A 23,301-nucleotide genomic window follows, 5' to 3' on the forward strand; every position below is an offset into this window, starting at 1 on the left:
TCTGACATCCATGGGCACCGCAGTTGCAGGGGAACCGGTTGCCACCACAGGTGTGTCTGGGGAAGGAACGGCAGCTTCTGACGCCATGCTGACCCACGCTCGCCTGACACTCGGTAGGGACCGCAGGCCAGTTACACCAAAAGTCCACCCTCCTAGCTGCCACAGACTGAGGGCCCCCCCCGCAGGACTCACCACCCCAGCTCAGCTACTGCGCTGTGCTGTACTATTGCCGTCCGCTCTCCCTCACAAGGTGTTCTGTGCAATTTGCGCCGTTCCAGAAGGAGAGACCAGCGCTAGAGGCCAAAACTAAGGTGTAAACTACAAGAAAATTGCCGCTGGCCGCCTTAGCAGAAAATGTCTGAGGGCTCCTGAAAGATGGCCGCCAAACTTTTAGACTAAGGCTACGGGATATGACCACTGGACTTCCTGACTAAACTACATGAAAAATGGCCGCCAAACTTCCTTAAAAAAAAAAAAAAAAAACACTTCAGGAAAGGGGCGTGTCCGCGCGGAGGATTTCCACAATGTGCACACTAAAAACACCCCAGAAAACATAGGGAAGAGGCAGCGGACCCCCAGCACCCAGTGTAGCCCCCCCGCTGGATCCGGAGCCCCCTGTTCAGTAGAGCAGCGGCCCAAGCATGGGGAGGAGGGAAAGGACAGGGAGAGGAGACCCCCAATTCGACCTCCCAGGGAATGCCCAGCTGCTCCGTCCTGCCGAGACAGGAGGAACCATACTTACCCCTCCTGTGGGGACTGCTGGACGCATTCCGGAAAGACCCATCGCACAAGCGGTACGGGGTGGCTGTCGGCCATGGCACACTGTGACACGGACAGCAGTAGCCTGGTCATATGTGTGCCCCGGAGCATATAGCTCGCCGGACACCCCTGGATCAAACGGGGCATGTCGTGGTCGACCCAGCGCATAGCTAGGGCCTGCTCACGCTCGATGGCCGGGCTGAGGAGACTACCAGGATCTATATTATCCAGCCTGTCACCCAGCCCGGCTGTTGATAGTAGATCACAGGAATCAAAAATCACAATAAAAGAAAAAAAAATCTCCAGGACCAATGGTCCCCACCGGAAGTCAGGTCCTTCTCCTACACTAGGCAGAAAAAAACCTGAGCTGCTGGATGCAGTGTGAGGGGTTATAGCCAGTAGGACCGCCCCCTAGGCGATACTGTGCAGTTTTGCTGTTTTAACATGTTCTGCCTAGTCCTCTCCTGAAGGTGGCAATAGAACCCTAAGGTCAAGATTTAAGTTGCTGTGTCTGTCGATGAACGAAAGAGAAAGAGGCTACATTCACATGGGGATTAGGGGCATACAGCGGATACCTACGACAAGAAATAGTGGACACCGGCTGCTGGAATCACAGGTGTATGCAAACAGGTGCCATTACTGTTCGCCTGTATCTACTCATCTAGCAGTTACCTGCAGTTAAGGACCGATGCCTGACCCTGGACACAATCTTTAAACATCCAGCGTCAGACACCTGTCGCTAACCTCAGGTAAACGCTGGATGTGTGGATACATGCCAACAGCTGTGGCTACTGTCAGCCTGTCTATGCTTTGTACAGGCTTCCCAGCTACAGCTGTTAGTGTACACCTTGTTTACACAGAATAATTGCCAAGAAGATAAAGCAGCTAAGTAGGATTCATTAAATTATTAAAAACATTTTTAAATGAAGAATGCCACACAATTATTTTGTTTGTCTATAGTTTTGGAAGGCATTAGGTAACACAACTATGACAAGTAAAGAGATGTAAAATACGTATTTATTGATATATGCAAACGGTTAACATTTTACAACAGTTGCATACATTTTTTAACACAATTATTTGATAAAAATACTCTTATTCTAAACAGATGGCAACATACATGTAAAATATGTTTTGTTTTTATATATTTGGGTATAAAAATTAACAAGTAGAAATGTAAAAATATAGCTTTTTCTTTAAGGACTGGCATCCCCACCATATTTCATTTACAGGTAAAGTGCATTGATTTAATCGCCCACTGGTTTCATAGATCTGTTTCGTGACTTCATGGGAGAGATATCCTTGCCATATTTCCTTGTTCTGTTCCTGCCCACAAGGAAAGTGTGGCACTTATGCTGCTGCAAGTGCATAGGCTTGGAAAGTCCAGTGCAAAAATATCAATCCCCAGGAGGTAAAATAAATTATTATATGCATAGACACTAGGACTATGTTAAATTGTACAGCAGCATATTACAGAATATTGTATGTGTAGTTTTACAAATGAATGCCATCCGCTTTGATTATTGCATGCCTGAATGGTGGGCAGTTCTGAACTTTCAAAGCTCTGACACAATCATAGATTATGAGAGCTTACCCATTATCTCCCCACCCCCACACATTCCTATTATCACATTGATTTGATGGGCTCTCCCAGGAGCCTATAGAAATACCTGGGCAAGAAAGAAAATGCCAAAGCTTTGTTGGTTTAGCATAGCCTAGCATTTAGAAATGCAGAAAGCAAATGAAACGTGCTGCAGATATGCGCGGGCACAGTGGGGTGTGCATATTATCTGGACCCAGCAGTGCTGCTGCTTACTTTTCAGAAAAAAATAAAATAAATATCAACTATGTGTGGCCTTGCTCTTTAAGAATATATCAATACTGTAATGTTTTCTCACATAACATAGGAACATGTAATTATTACAAAGGGCTGTGATATTCTGGTATTCGCCCAAATTGAAAACTTAATGCATGTGTCATTATACAGTAAAACCTAGTAAACATGGGCCAAATGTTGGGTGGCATCGGCCAGATCAATTGAAACCGGACGCTATTCGGACCATGTGTACTGCAGTCGGTCCGGCAGAAGCCGACCGAAAAAATTCTGGTGATCGGCTCCTAATCAGCACTGACAGGAGTGTTCAGTGCGTTCCCCTGTCAGAACACAATAGAACAGCAGGGGAGATTTCTGTACCAACATTGGCTTTCTGACTCCTGCGCTGTCAGTTTTTTTTTTTTCGTTCAGCCCTGCTGGGTTGAATAATAATAATAAAAAAAAAAATACTAGTGTGTACTAGGCTTAAAGTTGATGTAAACCCATTTTTATTATTATTAAATTAAGGCTAGTATAGTATAGGATTTCATGTCATCTGTGCCCAGTCTTGCCATAAAGAGTTAAACCAGCTCTGAGCAGCCCTCTTATCTTTTTTCAGTGAGATAAAAATGGTCAGATGGAGAAATAGAGGTCAGTTTCTCCGCTTGCTGTGAGGGACAGGTGATTTACATATCTCATGCACAAGTGTGAGAAAGGTATTCTGGGCCGGATTCAGAAAGAAGATACAACGTCGTATCTGAGTCCGGCCGTCGTATCTATGCGCCCGATTCATAGAATGAGGTTACGCATAGATATGCCTAAGATCCGACAGGTGTAAGTGACTTACACCGTCGGATCTTAGGCTGCAATTCCAGGCCGGCCGCTAGGTGGCGCTTCCATATCTTTTACGCGTCGAATATGCAAATGAGCATTTACGCCGATTCAGAAACGAACGACCGCCCGGCGCTTTTTTTTTACGTCGTTTGCGTTCGGCTTTTTCCGGCAAAAAGTTACCCCTGGTAAGTGCGGCGTATCCTATGTTAAGTATGGGCGTCGTTCCCGCACAGAGTTTTGAATTTTTTACGTCGTTTGCGTAAGTCGTTCGCGAATACGGCCGGACGTAATTTACGTTAACGTCGAAACCAATGACGTCCTTGCAACGTCATTTGGAGCAATGCACGTCGGGAAAATTTGCGGACGGTGCATGCGCTGTTCGATCGGCGCGGGGACGCGCCTGATTTAAATAGTACACGCCCCCTAGCCGCGGAATTTGAATTCCGCAAGGAGATTTACGATACGCCGGCGCAACTTTAGAGGCAAGTGCTTTCTGAATAAAGCACTTGCTTCAAAAAATAGCGTCGGCGTAACGTAAATCAGATAGGTTAGCGGATCTAAAGATCCGCTAACCTATCTGAATCTAGCCCTGTGTGTGCTTCCCACCCCCCTCCTTTCTTCTAGATATTAGTGATCATGTTCGTGATCATAGGGCATAATCCACACGACCAGCAGAAGTTCAGTGTAAGAAATACACAGGAGAAAATACAAGTTGACAAGGGGAGTGTAGAGATGGGGGGGGGGGAGTCTACTGACATCACAACTCCACCCACCGAGCTCCAGACAACAGAACTGCCCACAGAATCTGCAGTTTTTCAGGTCTCATAACAGACAGAGGGGAGACATTTGACAGGTAAGGATACATGCAAGAGACATGTATATCCTTATAGTTCAGCACTATGGCAGTAGTTTAGAAAGGATGAGAGCGGGTTTACATCCACTTTAAGTGTCAATAGCTGCATTGACTGCAGAGATCTGTTTTGTATTCAGTGACTCATAAGCACCCTTCAGCTGGGTGTTGGTGAATGTGGCCTCTCTGGCAAAAATGGTCATCTATTGCAGTGTGCACATGGTTTTAATACAGAATTATTAATGCTACCTTTAACATCAGACATAAATACATATGAGAAATAATCATTTTTTTCCACACAACTTTAACCCAGAATTTACACATTTAAAATTGAATCCAGTTAAAAAAAAAGTATGAATCTTGTGTGAAAACTTTTTAAATAGATCACATGACCTAAATTTTGCAGGATATTTAAGGCACTTCCAGGAGCAGGCACTACTTAAAGTGCAACTCCATTGTTGAGGAAACTGGGTGATCATGCTGCAAGGATTTCAACAAACTTTATTGCACACTCCTACTTGTTTCTGCTCTTCAGAAATTGCTTTGTTACACTATGTCCCATGCGGAGTGATTCTGAATGAGAGCGTCTAATTTGAACCTACGGTTGCACTCTCTGCAAAAAGTTGCAGTATCTGCACCCCTTTAGAAGGGAGTATATCACCAAAAGGGACATTGTTACAGAGGATGCCTAAAATCTAATGTGTGTGTTTAAGTACGGAATTCTTCACACAAGTAGGAATTTACCATTTGAGAGGCGTTCTGCACACCAGCTATGTACAGAATGCCTCCAGATTGTCATATTGCATTTCACAGAAAATTACAGCTGCAGTTTGAAAAGAAAAGGTCATTTTTAATAACATTGTGAGGCTATATAAGTGCTATATTTTTCCACAGAAGTGGAGTTACCATTTATGTTCCTAATAAACCAATTTTTTTGCAGCAATTAGTATAAAAATGGCAAATATAGGGGGCATACAGAGAAAAAAGGGGAGCCGACAGTGCCCAAAGGAGGAGGAGGACCACTATGTCATTGAATAGAGCAGGTGAGTATAATATGTTTTTTATTTTAATTTAAAAAAAATGTAGCCTTTTTAAAAATAGAGGCAACAGAACAAGTGCTCCTAATCTATGGCTGCGACAGATCATTTAAATACATCACAGCCTGTGCTCCACTAACCCACAGGGGGACTGGATCAATGGCACCCTGGGCACCAGCAAATGACAAGCCATGAATTACTGCAGCACACTTGCAGTCCTCCCAGTCTTCACCTTTACTAGTGGGCATACTATGTGCCAAGGTGAGCACTTAACACAGCATCTAGTGCACAAAGCAACTCTACAGGCCTGCCCCGGATCTTATGGCTGGCAGGATCCGGGTACAGTCCCCCAAGGCTCAGCCAAGGAGTAAACTGATCCAGAAAATTGCAAATAGGGGAGCCACAGTGGCTATGTAGCAGCTAGAAGATCCTTGAGAAAAAATAAATAAAGAGAAAGTGGTATGCTTCTCTCAGCAGAGAGAAGACATCCATCACCTACAGTAGCAAAAACAGCTGTCCATGCCAGTGTCCTATAACCTTAAAGTGGAAGTCCATGCAAATTCTAAAATCTCTGCATCTATAGACACCAGGGATCAAACACAAACCTCTCTATCCCTGTAAAGAAGAAAAAAACGAGTATACATACCTTTTTGGAAGCCGATAAGACCCACACCGACTGGATGCCACGCTGTCAGATGCTGCTTCTCTGTGTGGGCGGGTGCAGAGGAGACGGAGGACAACGGAAGCCCCATGAGTAACTCTATGGGTGACGTCACTTCCCATTCATTTTACAGCCATTGTCCTCCGTGTCCTCTGCAGAGCTTCCGGCGCTGGAGATCAGGTTGGAGCGGGTCCGATCTGCTTCCAAAAAGGTATGTATATTCCTCTTTTCTTTACAGGGATAGAGGGGTTAGTGTTAGATCTCTGGTATCTATAGATGCAGAGATTTTAGATTTTGTGTGGACTTCTACTTTAAGGGTAGCTGCATAGATGGCACACTTAGTGGGGAGCATACTGAGCAAATGACACAGGGGTCATCAGCAAGCATGCAGTGGTTTATCTGTTTCTCCTCAATTTTGTACAGCGAATAATGAGCCACTCATGTCAATTCTTTGCAGCAGCAGAACTTACACTCTAATGTCCTTCTAAAGTCACATTACTATTTATATTATACATTTACCTGTATATAGCGCTGACATATTCTACAAGATTGTGCAGAGAACGTTGACACATCAGCTGTCAACCCAGTTATCTGCAGAAGAGGAGCTATCTTTCAGAGCACTTGTTCTCATATTCTGGTCTTAAATAATCACAGATAGCGGTATTAAACCCAAAAACAAAAAAACAAATAAAGCCATCACATCTAAAAAGTCACAACCTGCAATATAATAAATGTTTGCTTTTGGGTTTAATACCGCTTTAAATAAGTGTTCCAAAATGATTGTCTTTCATATGTTGCAAAATTGCCCACTGCCCCTCATAGCCTCCAATTTGACCCCGATAAACCTGCAGTTATAATGTGTGAACCACACCAGCCATTTAAATAACAAAAAAATTGAAAGACAACCAAAAAACTGCATAACACGATTTCCATTCAAAAATACCTCCATATAGTTTTGATCTGTGTACTTTAAACAAACATATTAATATACATCGTTCAGCCATAACATTATGATCACTGACAGGTTAAAGGGTCACTAAAGGAATTTTTTTTTTTTGCTAAATAGCTTCCTTTACCTTACTGCAGTCCTGGTTTCATGTCCTCATTGTTCGTTTTTGCTATGATGTTGCTGTAATTCTCCTCTGTTTTAGACACTTCCTGGTTGTCTGTTTCCTGATCACCACAGTACTGGGAGATTTTAGTTTAGTTTTCAAACCAATACTGCTCTATGGCTCTGTCCAGCACAGATACAGCATAACATGCTAAAACGAAACTAAATGCAAAAACAAAACTAAAAAACTACAGGTACATTATATGATTGATATTTATCTATTTTTAATCGTTTTTAAAAGGAATCAGTTAACTATTATGTCTCTATACCCTGTAAACAGTCATTTCAGCAAAAAAAAATATTCCTTTAGTGACCCTTTAAGTAAATAACATTGATTGTCCTTTTACAATGGCATCTGAAAGTTTGTAAGATATATTAAGCAGCAAAAGAAAGGCGACATGTTGAAAGGAGGAAAAAAATGGATGTCACAGTCTGTTGTGTATGGAGGCTGGTCAGGTTGCCCATGCTAACCCGTGTCCATAGCCAAAATTGCCTACAATGGGCATTTGAGAATCAGAACTGGACCATGGAGCAAAGAAAGAAGATTGGCTAGTCTGATTAATCACTTTTTCTTTTACATCATGTTGGGTGCTTGTGAGCAGCTTACCTGGGTATAATAAGATGGCACCAGTATGAGAAGACAGCAAAATAGCAGAGGCATTGTGATGCATTGGGCAATGTTCTGCTGGGAAACATTTATGTGGATGCTGCATGGCAGGCACCACCTACCTAAACACTGCTGCTGACCAGCAGTCATTCATGGAAACCGCATTTCCCGATAGCAGTGGCCGCTTTATACATGATAATGCGCCCTGCTACACTGAAAAATTGTTGGTTTGAGGAACACAACATTGAGTTTGAGGCGCTGACTTGGCCTCCAAGTTCTCCTGATCTCAATCCAATCGAGCATCTGTGGGTTATACTCAGAAAACAAGTCCAAGCCATGGAGGCCCCATCTTGCAACTAGACACCACATCATACCTTCAGAGGCCTAGTGGTGCCCAGGTTGGGGCTGTTTTGGTGGCAAAAGTGGGACCTTTTCAATATTAGGTGGGTGGCCATAAAGTTATGGCTGATTGGTGTATATTGTAAACAAATTATTTAAATATGTTTATTACAAGCTGCATATGATTTACCTTTTTGTTTGCGGAACACTGATAATGCAATACATCTGGAAAATGTAATCTAGGATTTTGAACAGGACATTGTAATAGCAGAGAAACTGAATTTGTTTTGCATTTCTAGACAACAGAGACAATGGGGATTATTTTACTAAAGGCAAATCAACTTTGCACTACAATTGCAAAGTGCACTTGAAATTTCACTGAAAGTGCACTTGGAAGTGTAGTCACTGTAGATCCGAGGGGGACATGCAAGGAAAATAAATAAATAATAAAAAAATTTTTTTTAGCTTACACATGATTGGATAATAAAATCAGCAGCTTCCCCTCATTTCAGAGCTACCCCTCAGATTTACAGCGACTGCACTTTCAATGTAATTTCAAGTGCAGTTTGCACTTGTAGTGCAAAGTGGATTTGCCTTTAGTAAATAAACCCCATTGTCTTACTTATAGAAAATACTGACAGTCAAGCATTTCAAATATTATTATAAACTTAACAGAACATGACTACAATCTATTAAATAGACCACCTAAAATGGGATTTTAGTTATAGATGAACGCTAGAAGAATTCAGGAATTCCCCGCTGGGGTGCTTTATTGAAATTTCCTGCTGTAGTAGGAGCTTCTCATTCTTCGTAATGTAAAAGAGAACCCAAAAGGAAGAGGAAGACCCCTTGTCTTAGCGAGACAACTGGGAAGGAAGTCAGTGGGGGTTCCTAAAGCCAGGCTGATGTGGAAATGGCCACAAAAAAGTAAACGCATATACTAAACGCCTTACTGCAATTTGCCTAAATAAAACATAGGCATTGCAATATTTTTATGCAAAGTTCATTTACGTGTCCAGGGCTTTATTATTTGGGTCTGAGCTGTTCATAGTTTGTTCTATACAAACACATTTTTATTGGTGTTAAAGGTCATATGCTGGTGTGTTTCAATGTAATCCAATTCTACATTTGACAGAAATACTGCTAGTAAATTTGCTGCGCCAAGTGGACCATTCGATCATTTTGTTTCCAGGACTTTTTCTTTAATGTTGGTGTAAACATCATGTATGCTCCTTCCCCAATACCATCAGGTTCATCATAGTACTCTTTAGTTTCTCTAGTCACATTGGGGTGCACACACCAGTAATAAAACAACCTTGTCATTAGACCTAGAAAAGTAAGTGAAACAGCTGTCCAAATAACGTAACTTTCATACTTATCCATGAAGGATGGAAACCTCAGATACTTCCACGACAACAGAAGTAACACAGAATCTGTGGTAATAAACATATGGTAGACAATACATCTGTAGACTGTTCTCCCATCAGCTATGTTAAACCACGAGAAGTAGAGGATCGCAGCTACTGTTGCTCTGTAGAAAGGCTCCAGGCGTTTACTCTTCATAAAATTTGTCTTCTGCAGGCACGCCCATAGAAAAAATACAAGGCACACCGCAACAAAATGCAGAGCAATCATCCAATGAAAGGTGACAGTAAATAGTGTGATACACAGGATACGTGATGAAATTAGGCAAAAGTTCCACAGGAAGTAAATGCCTGATGATAAAAGGTTCAGCTTTTCTTTATCTTTAAGAAACAGTCTTAGGGACTGGTGGTAGTCCAGTATTGCCCAGCTAATGCAGAACAATGAAACTATTATGCTGAAAGCTAGAAAAATATAACTAGAGTTAGCGTGTATTTTTTTTTATAACTTACTAGAAATATAATTTGAAGTAAAAATACATTTGAAACTGTAAACAATGTTTGTATGGAACACTGGTTAAGGTAAATATCTCGCTCATTAAAGCGGAGGTTCACCCGTACAATATACTTTTTCCCCTTAGATTCATGCTCGTTTTGTCTAGGGGAATCGGCTAGTTGTTTTAAAATATGAGCTGTACTTACGGTTTATGAGATGCATCCTCTCCGTCGCTTCCGGGTATGGGCTGCGGGACTGGGCGTTCAATTTTGATTGACAGTCTTCCGAGAGGCTTCCGACGGTCGCATCCATCGCGTCACGATTTTCCGAAAGAAGCCGAACGTCGGTGCGCAGGCGCAGTATAGAGCCGCACCGACGTTCGGCTTCTTTCGGCTACTAGTGACGCGATGGATGCGACCGTCGGAAGCCTCTCGGAAGACTGTCAATCAAGAAGGAACGCCCGCTCCCGAAGACCCATACCTGGAAGCGACGGAGAAGATGCATCTCGAAAACGGGTAAGTACTGCTCATATTTTAAAACAACTAGCCGATTCCCCTAGACAAAACGAGCATCCATCCAAGGGGAAAAGGTAAAAAAATAAATAAATGGGTGAACTCCCGCTTTAAGGGACATGGGAATTCTCAAACTTTCGAGTTTTACTATCATCTACAGGAGGATCGAACATGTCAAACAAAAGAAACTGTAGGCCAGCCCTGGGTATGACCCCTCCTACTATCAGCATGCCTCAGTTTTTTCCTAGAGTCCTTTAAGAATGAATGTAATTTCATGAGACTGGATGTTGCAGGGTGAGCGTGGAAGTGAGCTGCAGGCCCTGGGCTCTGCATGAACACTTTCTAGACTGGCTTAGTTATGTTAGCTGGACAGTGCCACTGCAATTGCTGTAGTCAAAAACAAACAGGCTGTTCGAGTCAGGCACTGGGAGGTTCCCTGCTTTTCTTTTTTATCAACGAGCACCAAACATTGTTCCCTTTTTTCCGACTGGTTGCCCCAAAAAAGGTTAACATTCTGGGTCGTTCCTTTGGGTAGACCGTTGTTCTCTTTCCCAGCAAACAGCATTGAGAAAGCATCTCCTCACTACTGCAAGCACCCCATGGAACTTCAATCCTTGCTCAATTCCTGTTCTCCTGCAGTCACCCTTGGTCACCTTCGGCTGCTCGACCCTCTGGTATTGAGCCCTTCTGCAGACTAGCAGCTGTCCAGGTTGTGTGAGTATTTAAAGTGATTTAACATTATATTTGTTATTTAAAAAATAAAAATAAAAGAAACAGTCTATACTTCCCTGCTCATTGCAATTGTTTTGCACAGAGCAGCTCCAATCCGCTTCTTCTGTGCTCCAGGCTCCTCCTCTTTATCTGGTGCCCCCAGGGAAAGCCACTTTCCCTGGGGGCACCCTTGCAGGCTCACTTCCGACACTTCACTGACACAGAGAACGGGACTCGGCCCCATCCCCCGCACCACAGCTTTTGATTGACAGCAGCAGGAAGAGCCAATGGCTCCCGCTGCTGTCAATCTGTACAATGAGGAGAGCGACACCAGCTGGAGCGGATGCGCTCCTGCATATTGCTGGAATGGGCTCAGGTAAAAAAAAAGGTGGGGGAGCTGCAGCACAGAAGGTTTTTCACCTTAATGCATAGATTGCATTAAAGGGATGTACAGCCAGGGCCAAAAGTTTTGAGAATGACGCAAATACTAATTTTCACAAAGTCTGTTGCCTCAGTTTTTGAGATGGGAAATTGCATATACTCCAGAATGTTATGAAGAGTGATCAGACGAATTGCAATTAATTGCAAAGTTCCTCTTTGCCATGAAAATTAACTTAATCCCATAAAACAATTTCCACTGCATTTGTAAAGAAGGCTTCAGGGTGCCCAAGAAAGTCCAGCAAGCGCCAGGACCGTCTCCAAAAGAGGATTCAGCTGCGGGATCGGAGTGCCACCAGTGCAGAGCTTGCTCAGGAATGGCAGCAGGCAGGTGTGAGCGCATCTGCACGCACAGTGAGGCGAAGACTTTTGGAAGATGGCCTGGTGTCAAGAAGGGCAGCAAAGAAGCCACTTCTCTCCAAAAAAAAAATCAGGGACAGATTGATCTTCTGCAGAAAATATGGTGAATGGACTGCTGAGGACTGGGGCAAAGTCATATTCTCCGATGAAGCCTCTTTCCGATTGTTTGATGCATCAGGAAAAAGGCTTGTCCGGAGAAGAAAAGGTGAGCGCTACCATCAGTCCTGTGTCATGCCAACAGTAAAGCATCCTGAGACCATTCATGTGTGGGGTTGCTTCTCATCCAAGGGAGTGGGCTCACTCACAATTTTGCCCAAAAACACAGCCATGAATAAAAAATGGTACCAAAACACCTCCAACAGCAACTTCTTCCAACAATCCAACAACAGTTTGGTGAAGAACAATGCATTTTCCAGCACGATGGAGCACCGTGCCATAAGGCAAAAGTGATAACTAAGTGGCTCGGGGACCAAAACGTTGACATTTTGGGTCTATGGCCTGGAAACTCCCCAGATCTTAATCCCATTGAGAACTTGTGGTCATTCCTCAAGAGGCGGGTGGACAAACAAAAACCCACTAATTCTGACAAACTCCAAGAAGTGATTATGAAAGAATGGGTTGCTATCAGTCAGGAATTGGCCCAGAAGTTGATTTAGAGCATGCCCAGTCGAATTGCAGAGGTCATGAAAAAGAAGGGCCAACACTGCAAATACTGACTCTTTGCATAAATGTCATGAAACTGTCGATAAAAGCTTTTGAAACATATGAAGTGTGTGTAATTATATTTCACTACATCACAGAAACAACTGAAACAAAGATCTAAAAACAGTTTAGCAGAAAACTTTGTGAAAACTAATATTTGTGTCATTCTCAAAACTTTTGGCCACAACTGTATGCCCGATTTATGAAATCTGACCTGGGCACATGAATTTGTAGTGTTTGTCTCTCTCCAAAGTCTGGAGTCCCGTGTCTTTCTGCCGTTTCGTTCCTCGGTTATCATCATGATAACTTCTGCCAAGTTCTCAGAGACAGGAGATAAAAGCCCCCTGAAATGTGTGTCGGGGGTGGGTACTATGAATAGATTAGCAGAGAGCTTGTCTTGTGGCAGCACAGTTATCTTTGTTGTTCTACCTATGTGAAGTGGGGGTGTTTGCCTTTTCTCCAATCGGCTCTCACACAGTGTAAGCCAAGACTAAACTCCTACTGCAGTATAAGAAAGTAAAAATTCGAACACGATGTAAGAATTCTAAAGAATATAGCAAGCTGAAAACAGCAGATATACAAGTAAAACTTATGTAGGGAGATTTGTTTCATCCCTGTGTATCATCTGAGGCTGTTCACTGGGTAAAGGAGAGGCTTTACATCCACTTTAACCACTAGCTGACGGCCGTATGACTTTGTACGGCCTCAGCGCGGCTCCCAATCTCTAACAGGCCGTCTTTTTACTGCCGCCCCATTTGCACGTTCCCCGCGCGCGCTCCCGAGCGCGCAGCGGGGAACTGCTGTGCTGGCTGTGTCCAAACAGATCGCCGTGAATGGCCAATCGGAGCGGCCGTTTCCTAGGCGATCTGTGCGGCCAATGAGAGATGATCTCATATGTTTACATATGAGATCATCTCTCATTCCCGGCTCTCGCAGACAGCGGTGCTGTCAGGGGAGAGAGGAGACGGATCTGTGTCATAGAGACACAGATCGGTCACCCCCCCCAGTCACCCCCCTTCCCCCACAGTTAGAACACACATTAGGCTACACATTTAACCCCTTCCTCACCCCCTAGTGTTAACCCCTTCCCTGCCAGTCACATTTATACAGTAATTAGTGCATATTTATAGTACATAGAGACACAGATCGGTCACCCCCCCCAGTCACCCCCCTTCCCCCACAGTTAGAACACAAATTAGGCTACACATTTAACCCCTTCATCACCCCCTAGTGTTAACCCCTTCCCTGCCAGTCACATTTATACAGTAATTAGTGCATATTTATAGCACTGATTGCAGTATAAATGTAAATGGCGCCAAAAATGTTTCAAAAGTGTCCGATGTGTCCGCCATAACGTCGCAGTCCCAATAAAAATCGCAGATCGCCGCCATTACTAGTAAAAAAAAAAAATAATAATAATTCTGTCCCTTATTTTGTAGGCGCTATAACTTTTGCGCAAACCAGTCGCTTATTGCGATTTTTTTTTTTTACTAAAAATATGTAGAATACGTATCGGCCTAGACTGAGGATAAAAAAAAAACGTAAAAAAAAAATTGAGCTATTTATTATAGCAACAAGTAAAAAAATGTTGTTTTTTTTTCAAAATTGTCGCTCTATTTTTGTTTATAGCGCAAAAAATAAAAACCGCAGAGGTGATCAAATACCACCAAAAGAAAGCTCTATTTGTGGGGAAAAAAGGACGTTAATTTTGTTTGGGAGCCACGTCGCACGACCGCGCAATTGTCAGTTAAAGCGACGCAGTGCCGAATCGCAAAAAGTCCTCTGGTCAGGAAGGGGTTTAAGTGCCCAGTAAGGAAGTGGTTAAAGTCTTGTTTTTTTTTTTTTGGTTAAAAATAATAAACATGTTATACTTACCTCCTCTGTGCAGTGGTTTTGCACAAAGCAGCTCAGATCCCCCTCTTCTCAGGTCCCTATTCGATGCTCCTGGCTCCTCCCTCCTGTTGAGTACCCGCACAGCAAGCAGTTTGCTATGGGGGCACTCAAGCCCAGCTCCCTGTGTCGATTTAGACACTCAGCCGAAGCAATATGTGGTGGATCACTTTTCAGAGGTGGCAAAGTAGAAGTATGCAGGCATTCAAGAAGCGATACTGTCACCTCCCAAATACCGATTTTGTATTTACCAATCTCAAGGAGGATTTTTATATTGAATGCCCATGGAATCTTTCTGCTTGCAATACAAACGTTTTGGAACCAGCAGCCACCTTTACCCCTGTACCTGGTTTGCACTGGCTGAACTGCTAAATGACCACCACTTACTTTTCTGCAGGTAATAATTTTAATGCAGCATTAAAAAAGAGGGCAGAGTAATTACTTCCATTGATATCTTACAGAAATCTATACTTGACTCCCTCCCATAGCAGGACACCATGAAGTGTAGAAAAGAAAAATGCCCCTGATCACATTTAACTTGGTGATATTAATAAGGCTATTATATGCATCTAGTGATAAATTAATAAAAAAAAAAAAATATGCTAAGTAGTTGTTTGTCTACTGAATGAAACCCAGTATAATATGTGAAACATGACCTATATAATGGCGTTCATTTTTCAGAGTGACACAGGTCCTTTGTATTATACAGTCAGTTTGGAGGTTTACAGCTATGACTGTACAGTACTGACCATGTGATATTAGTAAGTTTTATCATAAAAGTTTGACAAAAGACCAATCAGTCATCACAGCCTGTACATGTTTAACCTATCGGGATCTCCACGTGACAATATATGGCCTTTGGTAAATTATAAATGTACAGTATTATGTGTCATTTTTGTGGTCTGTTATTGCAACGAAACATTGTTGTGCATTACTTACACTGAAAGGTTTGTATAGTTTCTCGCTGTATTATAACATATAAGACAAGGATGAGTTGAGGAGTGTTCTCCAGGAAGGTCTCTACAAGTCGCATCATGCTAATGTCATGAGTTAAAAAATAGGCATATTCCTGGTAGTTGCTACATTTTGGACTTCTGTATGCAGCTATCCCCACTTCCAGCGAATGTAGACACCTGTAATAATATTAAAGTCAATGTAAACACCAAATACAAAACCATATATATTGCAGGTCATGTTCCTTTAAAATAGCACATTATAATTTATTTCTAGTGCACTTCAATAAAATAAATGAGTAACCGCTTACGATTTCTTCAGACCTTATAAACAGAGACGATAGCAATCAAATGATCAACAATCACTTGATCACTAACAAAGCAGTGAAGAAAAAAAGTATTTTGAATAAAAAAAATGTAAAACCTCTGTAATGCCATCATAACACTATGCAAGTTTGTATCTTGTATACTTTACATCTGCTTTACTTGGTTCTTTAACCACTAGCCGACCAGCCACCGTCATTATACGGCGGCAGGTCGGCTCTCCTGGGCGAGAGCCCGTAGCTATACGTCCTATCGTATAGCCGCCACTAGGGGGCGCGTGCGCGCCGCCGGAGGCGCGCGCGCGCGCTCCCCGCTCGCCCCCGACTCCCGTGCGTGTGCCCGGCGGGCGCGATCGCCGCCGGGCACACGCGATCGCTCGGTACAGAGCGGGGAACGGGAGCTGTGTGTGTAAACACACAGCTCTCGTTCCTGTCAGCAGGGGAAATGCTGATTTTCTGTTCATACAATGTATGAACAGAAAATCAGTGTTTCCCCAAGTGAGGCCACCCCCCCCCCCACAGTAAGAACACACCCAGGCATACTTAACCCCTTCCCCGCCCCCTAGTGTTAACCCCTTCACTGCCAGTGGCATTTTTATAGTAATCTAATGCATTTTTATAGCACTGATCGCTATAAAAATGCCAATGGTCCCAAAAATGTGTCAAAAATGTCCGAAGTGTCCGCCATAATGTCGCAATACCGAAAAAAAAAATCGCTGATCGCCGCCATTACTAGTAAAAAAAATATTAATAAAAATGCCATAAAAATACCCCCTATTTTGTAAACGCTATAACTTTTGCGCAAACCAATCAATAAACGCTTATTGCGATTTTTTTTACGAAAAATATGTAGAAGAATACGTATCGGCCTAAACTGAGGAAAAAAAAAGTTTTTTTATATATTTTTGGGGGATATTTATTACAGCAAAAAGTAAAAAATATTAATTTTTTTTTAAATTGTCGCTCTATTTTTGTTTATAGCGCAAAAAATAAAAACCGCAGAGGTGATCAAATACCACCAAAAGAAAGCTCTATTTGTGGGAAAAAAAGGACGCCAATTTTGTTTGGGAGCCACGTCGCACGACCGCGCAATTGTCAGTTAAAGCGGCGCAGTCCCGAATCGCAAAAAGTCCTCTGGTCTTTGGGCAGCAATATGTTCCGGGGGTTAAGTAGTTAAATATAAAACAAAATATTTAGAGCCCATTCACACAGGGCAACACGACTTCCAGCACAACTTTGGGAGGCAACTTGGATACGACTTGAGTATGAATCATCAGGCAACTTACAAGGCAACTTCAAGTCGCCTCCAGGACAGGAGGCTTTCCAGTGGCCAATCAAACAACAATCAGCTCTGTGGGAGGGAGGGGTTTGCCTGAGAAATGTTTATCTTCCTGTAGTGTTGCTTCAGTTAAGACAGTGATCCGACTTCTGAGGCGACTTCCATTGAAATCAATGGGTACAAGTCGCCTACAAGTCGGATTGAAGTAGTACAGGAACCTTTTCTGAAGTCGGAGCGACTGCAGTAGTGTGTATTAAGATGCTCCATTCACTTCCATTGATTTTCTCAACCACACGACTTGGGGCAACTTCAAGTCGGATTCCAGGTCGCCCCTGTGTGAACCGGCTCTTAGTTAATCCTGTATAAAATAAACCTAGCTAACAAATTGTCTAGCAAAACAAGAACAGGCAGTCCCCGGGTCACAAACAAGATGTACCTGTTGCAACTTACATAAAAATTCAACTTAAAGGAGTTGTAAAGGAAAAAATGTTTTGCTGAAATGACTGTTTACAGGGTATAGAGACATAATAGTTAACGGATTCCTTTTAAAAATGATTAAAAATAGATAAAAATCAATCATATAATGTACCCAGAGTTTCAGTTTTGTTTTTGCATCTAGTTTCATGCTTCTGTGATGAACAGAGACAAAGAGCCAATACAGGGCAGTGATGGTTTGTAAAACGAAACCGATTGCTGTTGAGACACACAGTAATCACACCCCCTTGATTGGTGCCACAGAGCGAAAGCTCCCATGAAGGATTACAGCAACATCAGAGCAAAAACGAACAATGAGGACATGAAACCAGGACTGCAGTAAGGTAAAGGAAGCTATTTAGCTAAAAAAAAAAAATTCCTTTAGTGACCTGATCCTTTAAGTTACCTCCAGACAAAAAATCTATTTTAAGTTTTGGATAGCACAAGGAAGGGTTAACTGGCCATGCAGTGATGTGGGATTGCCAACAGGTCAGCCGGACAGTAGGTACAGCATGCCGAGAGCAGCAAGATGGGCACCCGGTGGTTCCTGGGACCAGCGTGCCATCATGCTGCCTCTGTTCTTATAATACAAGTCGTACGCAAGTCAGATGTTTGTAGTTCGGGGATTGCCTGTAGAGCCTTATAAATAAGGTGGCAAAATAGGCATTAAAAACGAACTAACATGTTTAAGACCACCTTCATTCTGAGGCCAACTACACACATTGGAATCAGAATACAATCCCTGTACATACTCCCTAAAGAAGGGCTCGACAAAATCCAGGCGCCAGGTCGCAATGGCGACTCAAAATTGCAACTTGGAGCCTGGGTTACACTGCCCGCCCACCTCCGACATCATCTTTCCAGTTGGACAGCTGGGGATGAGGTTGCTGGCTTGATCAGTTGATCTTCCCTTATCGCCAGGAGTACCGCCTATCGGTATCGCATGTCAGTGTCCCTCAGTGCCACCTGTCCGTGGCCATCAGTGCCCATTAGTGCAGCCTCTTTTTTTTCCTGTCTTTTTTTTTTACTTGGCATCAAGCGTGAGCAATTCTTATTGCCCGACGCCCAGAACATGCAGTAGTGGGCGCTGGGCAGCAGATTTAAAAAAACTGTCTCCTAACTTTTTTAGCTGGCTCCTAGATTCTAAGCAAATTTGTGAAGCCCTGCCCTAAAGGATAAGCGCACATCACTTATCCCGTTTGCTTCTTTAGGGTGACCCAATTATTATCCCTATTCTCCCCCCGGCCAGAGATTCATACTTGCCCTGATCTTACAGCCACAGCCTCCGAGGATTGTTTACAACCCAAGCTTTATGTCTTCTGTGTCCTGGCCACACGTGTGCAGTAGAGCTCCATAGAAGACTATGGGGTCCGTCTATCTCTGACTCCATCCAGGAGATGAAGGGAAACAAGCCCCATAGACTTCAACGGGCTCTACTGTGCAAAAACAAAGGGGAAGACTTGGACAGCCGCACTCAAAAAATTGTTCCTTTTATTGTAAAATCAAATCACAAACAATACATGCCACAGCAAAAACCAGATGCAAGCCGACGCGTTTCACACCGTAGCTCAGTGCTTAATCACCATCTTGCAAATAAATTATTTCCAAATCAGACAATGAGATTGTCTGGATTTGTTTCCACATTTTGTCTCTCATAGTTGAGTTATACCTATGATGACAATTACGGGCCTCTCTCATCTTTTTAAGTGGGAGAACTTGCACAATTGGTGGCTGACTAAATACTTTTTTGCCCCACTGTAACTGTACTGTATAAGGAAACTACTCTCCCGTTCGAGATTAATAAAAACTTTTCTGTTAAAAAAAAAAAAAAAAGTGTCATTAAACCCAAATCATCAACTGCCAATACATGCTATATTACATTGTATTCATACGAGTACCGATACTGTTTTTCAAGTAGTCGCCGATACCGAATACCGATACTTATTTTTAAATGTGTCCCCAAATGCAGCCATTGTCTCCCATATACAGCCATTGTCCCCCCATATACAGCCATGTCCCCCATATGCAGCCATTGTCTCCCCCATATCCAGCCATTGTCTCCCATATCCAGCCATTGTCCCCCCCATATACAGCCATTGTCCCCCCCATATACAGCCATTGTCCCCCCCATATACAGCCATTGTCCCCCCCATATACAGCCATTGTCTCCCCCATATACAGCCATTGTCCCCCCTATTTACAGCCATTGTCTCCCCCATATCCAGCCATGTCTCCCATATCCAGCCATTGTCTCCCATATACAGCCATTGTCTCCCATATACAGCCATTGTCTCCCATATACAGCCATTGTCCCCCCCATATACAGCCATTGTCTCCCCCATATCCAGCCATTGTCTCCCATATGCAGACATTGTCCCCCCATATACAGCCATTGTTTCCCCCATATGCAGACATTGTCCCCCCATGCAGCTATCGTCTCCCCCCATATACAGCCATCGTCCCCCCATGCAGCCATCGTCTCCCCCATATGCAGACATTGTCCCCCCATATACAGCCATTGTCTCCCCCATATGCAGACATTGTCCCCCCATGCAGCTATCGTCTCCCCCCATATACAGCCATCGTCCCCCCATGCAGCTATCATATCCAGCCATTGTCCCCCATATGCAGCCATCGTCTCCCCCATATGCAGACATTGTCCCCCCATGCAGCTATCGTCTCCCCCATATGCAGACATTGTCCCCCCATGCAGCTATCGTCTCCCCCATATGCAGACATTGTCCCCCCATGCAGCTATCGTGTCCCCCCATGCAGCTATCGTCTCCCCCATATGCAGACATTGTCCCCCCCATATCCAGCGATGTCCCCCTTACCTGTATCCCGCTGCCGCCGAGCGCCGACTCGTAATATGCGCGGGAACATGGGAACATAACAGCTAAAGCTGTAACGATTCGCGCTGCGTATAGACACTCCCCCTTGCTCGGGATTGGACAGTTCACCCGAGAAAGGGGGAGTGTCTATGCGCGATGCGAATCATTACAGCTATTCAAAGCTGTAATGTTCCCGCCGCGTATTACACAGTCGGCGGCAGCGGGGATGCGGCGACCGGCGGCGGGATGCGGCGTCGCCGCAACGGCGGCGGGGGAGTATTCTATTTGGGTATCGGGGGTATTTGCGCGAGTACGAGTACTCCCGCAAATACTCGGAATCGGTCCCGATACCGATACTAGTATCGGTATCGGGACAACCCTAGTGTCAATGATGGCCTTCTGGAACCAGGCTGGGAGTTTTTAAAAGCCTCAGGAATCTTTTGCAGGTGTTTAGAGTTAATTAGTTGATTCAGATGATTAGGTTAAGAGCTCGTTTTGAGAACCTTTTCATGATATGCTAATTTTTTGAGATAGGAAGTTTGTGTTTTCATGAGCTTTATGCCAAAATCATCAATATTAAAACAATAAAAAGGCTTGAACTACTTCAGTTGTGTGTAATGAATCTTAAATATATGAAAGTCTAATGTTTATCAGTACATTACAGAAAATAATGAACTTTATCACAATATGCTAATATTTTGAGAACCACCTGTATATACAATATATACAAAATGTGGAACACAGAAAAACAGTAGTATTAAGGGGGAAAACCAGAACAGGAATCAGGAACAAGGGGAGCAGATACAAGGCAGCAGGGTACAGGATGCAGTGCAAGAGCATGATTAGGAGCAGGGACAGGATAAATTGGTGAGCAGTGTCTAGCTCAGTGGTCTCAAAGTACCGGCCCGCGGGCCATTTGCGGCCCGCGGGCCATTTGCGGCCCGCGGATCAGTTACAAATGGCCCGCAGGTAGGGTGGAATTTTTTTTTTTTAGCTGGCGCCATCTGGTGGTGAGCCGTTGGTATTACAAGTTATTACCACTATTTTCACTGCCATATTCTTCCCTCTAATTAGAACGCCCAAACATTATATATATTTTTTATCCTAACACCCTAGAGAATAAAATAGCGATCTTTGCAATACTTTCTGTTACGCCGTATTTGCGCAGCGGTCTTACAAGCGCACTTTTTTGGGAAAAAATTACACTTTTTTTTAATTAAAAAATAAGACAACAGTAAAGTTATCCCCATTTTTTTTAATATTATGAAAGATAATGTTACGCCGAGTAAATTCATACCCAACATGTCACGCTTCAAAATTGTGTCCGCTTGTGGAATGCCGACAAACTTTTTTACCCTTTAAAATCTTCATAGGCGACGTTTAAAAAAATCTACAGGTTGCATGTTTTAAGTTACAGAGGAGCTAGAATTATTGCTCTCACTCTACCAATCGCGGCGATACCTCACATGTGTGCTTTGAACACCGTTTACATATGCAGGCGCTGCTCACGTATGTGTTCGCTTCTGCGCGCAAGCTCGTCGGGACGGGGTGCGTTTTCTGGCTCCTAACTTTTTTAGCTGGCTCCTAGATTCCAAGCAAATTTGTCAAACCCTGACTTACACCAGTGCTGGTGGTAATAATGCGCTCGCTGACACCAGTGCTGGGGGTTAATAATGTGTTCGCTGACACCAGTACTGTTGTTTTTGAAGTTTGAAAGTTTGCATGCGGCCCCCCATGGCATATGAAAACTTGTCTTGTGGCCCTCAGGTAATTTGAGTTTGAGACCCCTGGTCTAGCTAGAAGGAAAAAACAAGGAAACAAGGTAAATGTACAGGAGGAACTAAATATAACCTCCCAGAAACCCCGCTGGTGGACACCGGAACTACAACCTTCCATTCTGAGAACTACAGGTCCTGACAATGGCTGTTATGAAAACAAAGCAATGACTACCCATCCACATTCTGCACTCATCAATCGCTTTCTTCTAAACTACATCCTAAAGAAATCCAGGTCCCACTGTGTCCTCCACCTCCAAATCTCACTTCTGGCTTCTATATCTTCCCCTCATTCTGTCCCAGCAAATTTCCTTCCTCCCCATCCAGCAACCATTGATGAATTGTACCAAATCTAGAATAAAATAATCCGTGCCTGTTCCCTCTAATACTGTGCTGCAATACCCCATGTTACCTACAATACATACCCTGGACTCTTATTCTGCATACGGTGCAGCATATTAGGTACTTCTTAATGCTCCACTTTGTATAGTGTGCTATATGTTTTATACATAATGCAGTACTGCAAATTGTCACATAGTGATCTACAATATACATTTTGACACTGTCTGCCATCTACTGTTTAGGGTCCTAAAAAGGAGGACAACATTGATCCTCACAAATTCTCCCTTACTAGCTTAAAGTGGCGCTCCATCCAAAAGGGAAGCTCCACTTGTCTGCCAACCCCAACCCCTCCCCCCTCCTCCCTACACTGCAACATTTGGCACCTTTTGGGGGGGGGGGGGGGGTCCAACAAATATAGCATGCTTTTGGTGGTATTTGATCACCACTGTTTTTATTTTTTCGCAATAAACAAAAAAAGATTGACAAGTTGGAAAAATAACCAATATTTTTAACTTTCTGCTATAAAACATATCCAAAATTTAGACCAATATGTATTTAGCTACATGTTTTTGGTAAAAAAAAAAAAATCCAAATAAGTGTATATTTATTGGTTTACGCAATGTTATAGCGTCTACAAGCCATGGCATATATTTATTGAATTTTTATTTTTTATACTAGTAATGGCGGCGATCGGCGACTTACAGTGGGACTGCAATATTTGCGGCAATTGGACACTAAATTAACCAGTGACACTAGTACAGTGATCAGTGCTAAAAATATACACGGTCACTGTACTAATGACACTGGCTGAGAAGAGGTTATACATCTAGGGCAATCAAAGGG

The 23,301-nt window shown here is 43.3% G+C and overlaps 1 protein-coding gene across 1 annotated transcript in view; it reads right to left on the minus strand.

The window, feature by feature from the left end:
• Positions 1 to 8,567: 8,567 nt before the first annotated feature.
• The window catches only part of XKR8 (XK related 8), a 35,964-nt gene continuing 21,230 nt past the window's right edge, over positions 8,568 to 23,301 (minus strand). Inside the window, exons 2-3 of the mRNA XM_040338041.1 lie at positions 15,421 to 15,614; positions 8,568 to 9,837 (exon numbers count right to left, since the gene is read on the minus strand). Coding sequence (XP_040193975.1) covers positions 9,155 to 9,837; positions 15,421 to 15,614 — 877 coding nt within the window. The 3' untranslated portion in view covers positions 8,568 to 9,154. The remainder of the gene's footprint in view (positions 9,838 to 15,420; positions 15,615 to 23,301) is intronic.

Source organism: Rana temporaria, chromosome 2, assembly GCF_905171775.1.
Source record: "Rana temporaria chromosome 2, aRanTem1.1, whole genome shotgun sequence".
NCBI lineage: Eukaryota > Metazoa > Chordata > Amphibia > Anura > Ranidae > Rana > Rana temporaria.